Below are 9090 nucleotides of genomic sequence, written 5' to 3'. Positions count from 1 at the left end.
TACTTGAATATTTATTAAGCTGATAATGTACAGATTGCACAATGTTTACAACTGTCCAATCTTTTTCTTCAGCTGTGCTTCACACACTTCTCCAGCAGGGGGAGAAGCATAGTAAGAGAAGCGGTGTTTGTGTCAATGACAAGATCTGTCGCTTGGTGGGAGTGGAGCTTAAGTGATTTGAAAAGGTATTGGGAAAATGCTCCCTACAATGAAGGTAGAGAATGTGTATTTTGTAGAAATGTATTATTATTAATGTTATTGTTCTTGTTGTATGATACAGTATTTAGTAGTATAAACGTTTATTGGCCTATAAACATTTAAACTTTAAAAGACAGCAAATGATTTGTTTTTAGTCATTCATAATATTAACCTCTATGCGCCTTCGTTTTTATTTCTGAATTATCACAATTTAATCAGATCCACTCTAAAGTTGACTCAAGGCTCTCACATCATTTGCTACCCCAGAGATTTCAAAAAATGATCAAAAACCAAACCCTTTCGCCATCAAAACTTATTAAATATATTATACAGAATGTGTTGTTCTAAATTACAGTCACAATCTTCATTCAGGGCTAGGGGAGCAATGTTATACAAAAATCCATCCATCTTCCTTGATTGCTGTCGTGTCTCGGTGAGTCTATTCCAGTAAGATCACAGGAACGTTTCGAACAGGGCACGAGCACAAACTCACTCTGGGCAATTTAATCACCTAATCACATGTTTTTGCACTGTGGGATAAAACCTTGAAAAATTCTCACAAACCGATGCAAGGCAGAATCCTGCACGGGTCCTGGTTTGTCAACCTGCACCTGGCCGTACCTGCAGTGCTTAAAACCGCATCTGTATCGTTATCCGACAGCAGCGCTAATTAAACTACGTAGTCCGCCCGACCCGCTTCAAATTAATTGATTTCGAGACCTGAACCCCCGGTGAAGCCTATATAATAATAATAAAAAAGTTTATTATCAATTTTAACATAGGCCGTGCTTCTGTAAATAAAAATTTTCATACATTTTAAGTTGATAACATTTTCAAAAATATGTCGAAAACACGCATTGCCATTATTACGCACATATAGCCTATAGTTTTCTCGCCTATTAAATCAAAACTTGTGGGTCATCCGCGTGCAGGACTCTGATGCAGACCTTGCAAGCTCCACACAAAATACAGTATACTACTACTTACAGCATGTAGGCCTATTAATTAAGCAAAAAAAAAAAAGTCTCATGTTAATTCATGATTAATGGATTGTGACACATATTTTATCTCAAGCACTTACTATATTTGATACTATATCTAATTTTGTAAACCTTTGTGAACTACTGAAGGAACTACCGAAGGAACAAGTCTTGAATAACACTGATCTCGTGTAGATTATCATTAATATCATTATTGTCACAATGTCATTATTTTCAAGAAGCAACTATATTTTGTTCATAATTTGTAATTCAGTAGTAACTGAGTTATTACTAAGTATTTGTGCCCGTCAAATAAAGTGTTACCTAATCATTTAAATGCAAAGGTCAATATTTTGGGAGGGAGGAATGAAGCCAAATTAAATATTGCGGGTACATGCCACCGCCCCCCACATCCTATGCCCCTGTGCACACACAGGGGGGGGCGGTGGCATGGGGTGGGGAGAGAGGTTACAGCACTATCTACTGAGCTACCAAGGTGCCATATTACACAACAATCTTTCTTAAAGATCAATGTACTTTTTTCATTATGGTCAAATTAAATGTAATAGGTGCTAATTCAAATCAAAGCCAATAATTGTATTTAAATATATTTTCATTAAATATAGACATTTTGAACTATACATTAAACACAAGTAGCATTATTTTAGTGACTATACAGAGTGCATTCACATACGAATCTGACATTATATAGATGTAAGTAAATAATGTGCAGAAAAAAAAATGCAATTGTACACTTTCTATAAACGTTACAGTTTCAAGCGATGCTTCAACAGAAACAGAGTTTGATTGTGATATTTTATCTATCCACCAAATATATGCACTTTACAGCAATTTATGCACTTCTTCACACATCAGTCTGGACCCGTATTCAGAAAGTATTTTACCTTATCACTAAGGGTACTCCTAAATCGCACTAACGTAGTTTTTAACTAAGAGTTTTTTCCTAAAACTGATTCACAAAGTGGTCGAAAGCAACTTTTTGCCTGCAATAACCACGGGGATTGGTTGATGAGAGGCCGGTATGTGCTGGTGAAAATGTACGCGTGACATCCCATAAACACAAACATAGAATGAAACTACTTATAGTGATCAACCGCTTATATTGATCAAAAAGCTTGGGACAGAATAATTCCTGTACAAATACCGTTTAAATAATTCGGTAGTAATCGCTTATAGTACTTTTTGGTCTTTTTAAGCATGACAACATATGGAAAAAATAAGACTACATTTTTCTTACTTTACTTTGATCGCCCTACTTTGCCTTGCGGTAACCCATCTGCGTCTGTTTATAGGCTAACAGGCTAACGTGCAATAACCACGGGGATTGGTTGATGAGAGGCCGGTATGTGCTGGTGAAAATGTACGCGTGACATCCCATAAACACAAACATAGAATGAAACTACTTATAGTGATCAACCGCTTATATTGATCAAAAAGCTTGGGACAGAATAATTCTTGTACAAATACCGTTTAAATAATTCGGTAGTAATCGCTTATAGTACTTTTTGGTCTTTTTAAGCATGACAACATATGGAAAAAATAAGACTACATTTTTCTTACTTTACTTTGATCGCCCTACTTTGCCTTGCGGTAACCCATCTGCGTCTGTTTAGCTATAGGCTAACAGGCTAATGCTGCGTGTTCAGGAAATAGGACGGGAAGAAGTAAGGCATTTTCTCTCTCAATCACGAATATAGACTCATCAAAGTTTATGATAAACTGCCAAAACCGAGCCAACAAGATGGAGCAGTGACACTACACGTACTTTAGGTACAGTACTCTATTATAGCGAATTATACAGTTCAGTAATTTGAAAAGCATTTGAAACAGCTGTATTTTGAATGACTCAAAATTCAGTAGGCCTACATAGCGATGCTCTTCATTTTATTACCTTATATTCGTGTAATAAATATATACATTTCAATTAGATGGTAATCTGCCTAAGACATAAAGGAAAAAATCGGTTATAGTGATCATGGTTCCGTTGTATATGATCGGGATATTTCGGTTTGTTGGATTTTGCGTCCCTCACAAGATCCACGACAATCATTATTCCCTCCTGACTGAGGCGGTATCCTTTAAGTAATTCAGCATTCGTTTAAAGTCTCTAAGACATTGCGACGTGGATTGACAGCAGCCATATTGTGAATGTTTGTGAGCTGGTCTTAGTGACTTAGGAGTCCTCTCGACTACTTTTTAGTTTGCCAGGACTTAGGTGCTACTTTTAGCGCTAAGGGGCTTTGTGAATTGCTCTTAGTCAAAAAAATTAGGAGTCCAACATTTAGGACTGACACGTCCATTATTTTTAGGAGTTTCTCCTAAATCCGCAAGTTAGGACTTTTAGCCGTAAGATGCTTTGTGAATACGGGCTCTGGTTTCTAGAAGTAACTGATCTACTAGTATCCCATAATTTTATCACTTTTCTGCACTGACTGCAAGAAAAACAGCAGTTCCTACAGTTGACTCCTTCTACTTGAACCTGTACATTATGCTACATGAAATGTCTTCATTGTTTTATTGTGGTTCCTCCAACTTGAGGGCAAACAATGTTCCTCCAAGTAATACTGTGAGAGGCAGGGTCCATCTTAGCTGCACGTCCAGCTTCCCATTATTCATTCTCATTGCTGTTCTGTCTCAAGTATGCAAAATTCTGAACTTTAGCCAGATTCTGTCCCTCCATCTCTCCACTTGTTGAGGCCCTTTCCTCGATTTCAGCAGATCCCCTTCGTCCTTGTCATGAACGGCAGGCATCATCGCAGTAGGTGGGAGGGACCTGAACTACAGACAACTCCTCGCTGTAGATCCTGGTGTCTCGAAATGCTTGTCCAGGAAGAAGCCTTTCTTCCTCTGCCGTGGACATGCTTGTTGATGCTGAACAGAGTCTCAGTTCTAGACGTTAAAGAGATCAGCGGAGGAGTTGTAAATGGAGTTGATGCGCTGTACGTAGCTGGCGTAGGGCTCTACCTCCTCCGCGTCCTGTGGCTGGACGAAGCAACACAAATCCATTTCAACAATCCAGGCATGTGAACTAATTCTTTAAAAATGCCCCATGACTGCATTAGCAATGAGAAGATGGATGGATGGATGGATGGATGGACAAACAGACAGACAGTAAGCCTTTGTGTAAATCCTTTGTAGCTAATGTCATGAGCATAAATTGCTTTAAAATATATAATCCTTCAATACAGTAAATTATTATACTTTAATATAGTAGGATATTTTAATTAAGGAAATATATATCATAGTAGGATATATAACTAAGGAAAAGTCACAAAATGCATACATACATATGAAATATTTCACTATAGACTTTCCTTTGCAACCTTCTCTCAAGACATTAAACTAAGCTTGACTAATTAAAAAAATATGCCACTTTTATTTATAATACAAAAAATGGTGGAGATGGAATAGATCTGGAGAAAAATAATACAGTTTCAGATAATGACTGCTGTTCCAGAGCATATAAAAATTCTTGTGTGGCTTCCTGGGTATATAGTTTCAAGCTTACTAACGCTTCTCACAGTTATTGCCAGGATTATACACACCTTCACTGTCGTCTGTGGGGGTGGAGCTGACAGGCTGAACTTGCAACAATTTCTGGAGGGTAAAAGATCAGCGTATAGTAATATTAATGACATCTTTTTGTTTCAAATATAATCTGTACAGGGAAAAAAACTGAAAAAAAAATCCTTTATGGTTTTTCCTAAATTAAATCAAGTGTAATTCATAGGCTTCATAGCCTTCATAGGCTTACATACCTTATCTTGCTGAGATGTTTCCTTAAGATATAAAGTCCAAAAAGTATACCCATTAAAAAGCAGACCAGAGCCAGAGAGATAATTATCCAATGCCATGATTCAAAGGTTCTGTCTCTTAATGGGTCTGGAAAAGAAAATCATTGTAAATCTGCCAGGTCAACACAAAAACAGTCATGCATGTTTCTAATGAAACTTAATATCATGTTAGTAACTAAGTCCACATTTACATAAATGTAACACATACCGGGGAGCTGAAGTGTCTGAGTATAATTCTCTGTCCAGCTGGGGTGTGTCACTATGCACTGCAGCGTGGTACCATGCACATGGTCGGGCAGTTTGAGCCGGATCTCCATGGTGTAGGAGCCATCTGGGTTGTGTACAGAGCTGCTGGTTACAGTGGCGTTCCATGAAGTTCTCCATGAGATGGAGACGTCTGATTTAACCCCTGTGGCTGAACACACAGCTTCTCTGTGGTCAGGGTCCAGTCGGGTGGAAATCTGTTGAGGGACTGCAGAGATACTCATTATCACAATTATGAACATATATTCAAATATAACATTTGATATTCTGTACAACTAAGGAACTGTTGTTTTAATTAATCAAATTGATTTTAAAAAACAGGTATTACTACCCCATAGATAAGATTATTTTGATAAATGTACTTACATTTTTTCTTACCTTTGGCAGATACATTTATTACTACTTTACTGGATCCACCGTGGTACACTGTCTCACACTGATACCGTCCTTCATCTCGTTTTGTAAAGCGAGGAATGTACAGGTATGTTTCTCCGTTTGTGTTGTTGCGCAGGATCTTTCCATCGTTACATGTATCATGTTTAGAATCGTTATCACTATGCGCCATTTGACACTGCTTTCCGTCAATGTCTATCGTCCAGGTAATGAAGAGAATCGAAGCCCATGTCTTATTGGAGCAGTTCAGAGTAACGCTGCTATTCAAGTCAAAGTACTCACTTCTGTATTCTGTAAATGCTGGGTGATAACAGCAAAAGTAGCAAAGATACATGATTAAGATACTATAGCTTTGACATACTGTAATGTTTAATGTAATATGCAATCAAATAGTAAAATAATACATAAAAATATACAGTTAACATATTTCAATGGACTTATTCCACCATGTTGACCCTGAATGTGTAAATTAAGATGAAAACACTACACTTCCCATTTCTTAGCAATAATGCCACAAAAGCTCATGTCTGCCAGAAGTTTTGTCTTATCTCTGCAGGACACTCAAGTAGACACAAGAACAACAAGCTTTATCCTATTAATACTGTATGGAAATGGCAGATATGTGGACCACTTCCTCATATTCCTTCTGCAAATGGAGCTGAAATCTAAGAATAACACTGAGACTCGGGAAGCACAAGAAACGTTGATGTTATAATAAAAACATTAGTTACCATCTGTTGTTGTGGAAATTGTATTTTGTGCATATGCAGTGAGGTTAGTATCCTGCTTGACTTTAGAGCTATTTCCTGAGAGGAGGAATTACATACTTTGTTAGTGGGAAAGTATAACATCATGTTAGTAGGACAACATACAGCTTTCATCATTTGGTAGAATCTCATCTACCAGCTTACATCAAAGCTTTTCTTAATTTCAGAGACTCATTCTCATTGTTTATGTTAGTTAGGTTAAGTTAGGTTATACATTCTGTTAGTAGGTAAAATCAAGGTTCATTTTGCAGCGGTAGCGTTCTGTCGCTTAGCGTTACTTCTGTATGAATTGTGAAATGTTATCAGAGATGTATCAAACATTCATATTATCACAATCACAACAAATAACAACAACTATGCAACTACATGCATTATTTTTCAGGTGTGATATTTCAGGCATACAAATGTCATTTTGCTTTTTAAAATACAACTTCTACAAAACAAACTAGCCAGGCTACCAAAATAACCAGGCTAAACTCTTTTTTGCATATATACCCCCATGAAATATTTCTTATTATAGTGAATCTGCACCATCTATCCACTTTCTTTGGACATTGCATCGAATAACTCATTTAAGGTCTTCTAAATGCTTTTGGTCGTGTTTAAATGATTTCATGGGTATGGTTGTTGAAATTATGAAAATTACCTTTTATTGTTTCTCACTCTCATACACTGGAAATCAGACTTAAACATGTGCTGCTCAACTTGAAGGGAAAATTTGAAATGAATTGAATTGAAAATTTCACCTCAAAAATATTGTACGAAGCAATTTTGTAAACCTTCCTGTCACATGACAATAAGTCTTAAGAATTTCAGCTCAGTATGGTAACATACCTTTTGCCAGAGTGCCAAAGACGTAAAGGTTCAGAAGTAAGACAGACTTCCAGATTTTCAGGTTCTCCATCTCTCATTAGGTTCTCCGTGGCTCTTCAGTCACATCCTCTGAGAGACCTGGTGACAAACTGTCGTTGTTTCTGAAACGGCTCGAGCAGAAACCCTAACTTCCTGACGCCTGCACACTGCTCCCCTGGTCACATGTCTGCTGTTTATCTGCACTGGAAAGTTCGGGGCCTCGCAGGCGTCACCACGTATTTGATTTGAGGCCTTTCGGGAGAGATATCGTAAACTGACTGACTAATTCATGCTAAAGTGTTACTACAGAATCCACAGCTTCCGCCTTTCTGCTCTTTTGTGTGATTTTTCTGTAATTAAATTGAAAGCCAAGCTTATGATTGCCCATAGAAACAATATGGAAATCTCCACTTAGCTTTCAGATTCTTCTGGCATATCACAGCATTGACATATCGGTGCTACTTTTCAATCAAAACATGGATACGAAGTTTATCAATTAAGCGATACATTAAAAAACTGTCAATTTGTATCTAATAGTTTTTGTGTTTTGAATGTATACCTACCTAAACAGTAGTCTGATACTGTTCGGACACCAGGACAATTTGAATGGTATGCTACTCACTGTGGTGCCCATAAGGATGGATGGAAGTGTATGTATTTTTTGTGTGTTTTGCTATTGATAAATTAAAAACAGATTTAACTGATGTGAGGCCGCAGTGTATTGAAGCGTCCTCTCTGTCTTAAGGGGACAGTAACATATCATCTTACCCAACGGTGAATTATTGTTTTTGCATTTTTCTCCCAGGTAATTTTGTTTGCAGGATCGGCGAGTGTGGAAGCGGATGGGCGTACACATGTAGTGGAAAATATGCCAAGCCTTTTATTTATATTTAATGTCCTTTTTTTGTGAATTGTTAGTTCTTACCTCTGTTGTAGTGTCTTGGTTGATAGGAAAGGGTGCCTCTGTTCCAGGATGGCTACAGGGAGGTGGGGGTGCATACAAAGGTAGGAATGCTATCCTGGGGGGGATTAATAAGGGTAAATGCTCGTTAAGAGTAAATGGGGTTGTTGGGTGTTTGTTTGGATGGTTGACATGGGCAAGAGACTATGTGTTTATTTCTGTAGCCTCATCTTATTTTCCTTTTGTCCCTTTTGGTAGGATGTTACCCCTGTAGCCAGTGGGGAATGGTAGTTTCCAATTAAAGGGGTGGGGGCAAGGGTTTATAAGATGATGGTAGGGGTTCGGTTTTTTTGGCCCATTTACAGTAGCTGTGCACTCTAGGAGTTGGAGATCCTCAGATGTGTGAGGACTTGAGGCCACAGTTAAGTCTGATTGTTGCATGTGCTTCCTTTTGCTTGATGGTTATTTATATCAGTTCTCTTTTGAGGTTTTTTTTGTTTTTTCCTTTATTTTTCTTTTTGTTTCTTGTGTGCTTAATGGGAGAAGTCAGAGCTTAAGATGGTGTAAAAATAAATCACCAACCACAAATTTTTTGGACGTCTTTTGTTGTCTTTTATCCGACCCTGGGGCCTCTCGACACTTTACCCTTCAACAACTGATCTATTGTAATCTACTTAATCTATTAGAAACCTTCATCTACCTTTAAAATATAAAATAAACTGAAAATTAATAATGTTTTTATATTTAAGTATTTTTAACCATGAAGCCTATGAATTATGCAGCACTAAACATACTCATTCCAAGTTCAGCTAGTTCTTGTTGAAGTTGTAAACCTGTCAGTCTTTCATCCATCCATCCATCCATCCATCCATCAATCATCATTATCAATAACCCTGTAGCCCTTTATCCTGTTCAGGGTC

The 9090-nt window shown here is 37.5% G+C and overlaps 1 protein-coding gene across 3 annotated transcripts; it reads right to left on the bottom strand.

Annotated features, from left to right (window-relative positions):
- Positions 1–282: 282 nt before the first annotated feature.
- LOC111852686 (cell surface glycoprotein CD200 receptor 1-A-like) lies at positions 283–7800 on the bottom strand. 3 transcript variants are annotated; one of them, XM_023828859.2, is made up of 7 exons: positions 7252–7800; positions 6382–6456; positions 5624–5950; positions 5202–5465; positions 4958–5081; positions 4745–4796; positions 283–4181 (listed from the first exon to the last, which is right to left on the bottom strand). In XM_023828859.2, the coding sequence occupies exons 1-7, from the start codon at positions 7319–7321 to the stop codon at positions 4089–4091; spliced, it is 1005 nt and encodes a 334-aa protein (XP_023684627.2). In that variant the 5' UTR covers positions 7322–7800; the 3' UTR covers positions 283–4088. The 3 variants fall into 3 exon arrangements, with proteins under 3 accessions (XP_023684627.2, XP_023684628.2, XP_023684629.2); XM_023828860.2 differs by having other exon boundaries at positions 5636–5950; XM_023828861.2 differs by lacking the exon at positions 6382–6456.
- Positions 7801–9090: the final 1290 nt, after the last annotated feature.

Source organism: Paramormyrops kingsleyae, chromosome 16 (genome assembly GCF_048594095.1).
Source record: "Paramormyrops kingsleyae isolate MSU_618 chromosome 16, PKINGS_0.4, whole genome shotgun sequence".
NCBI lineage: Eukaryota > Metazoa > Chordata > Actinopteri > Osteoglossiformes > Mormyridae > Paramormyrops > Paramormyrops kingsleyae.
Note: the sequence above shows the minus strand (reverse complement) of the source record. Positions and strands in the feature narration are given on the sequence as shown.

Coding starts and splice junctions, on each gene's coding strand:
- LOC111852686 (XM_023828859.2), bottom strand. CDS start 7,321: ATGGAGAACCTGAAAATCTGGAAGTCTGTCTTACTTCTGAACCTTTAC. Junction 5,951..6,381: donor AATTTCCACAACAACAGATG/GTAACTAATGTT, acceptor GTTATCACCCAG/CATTTACAGAATACAGAAGT. Junction 4,797..4,957: donor AAACATCTCAGCAAGATAAG/GTATGTAAGCCT, acceptor TTTACCCTCCAG/AAATTGTTGCAAGTTCAGCC.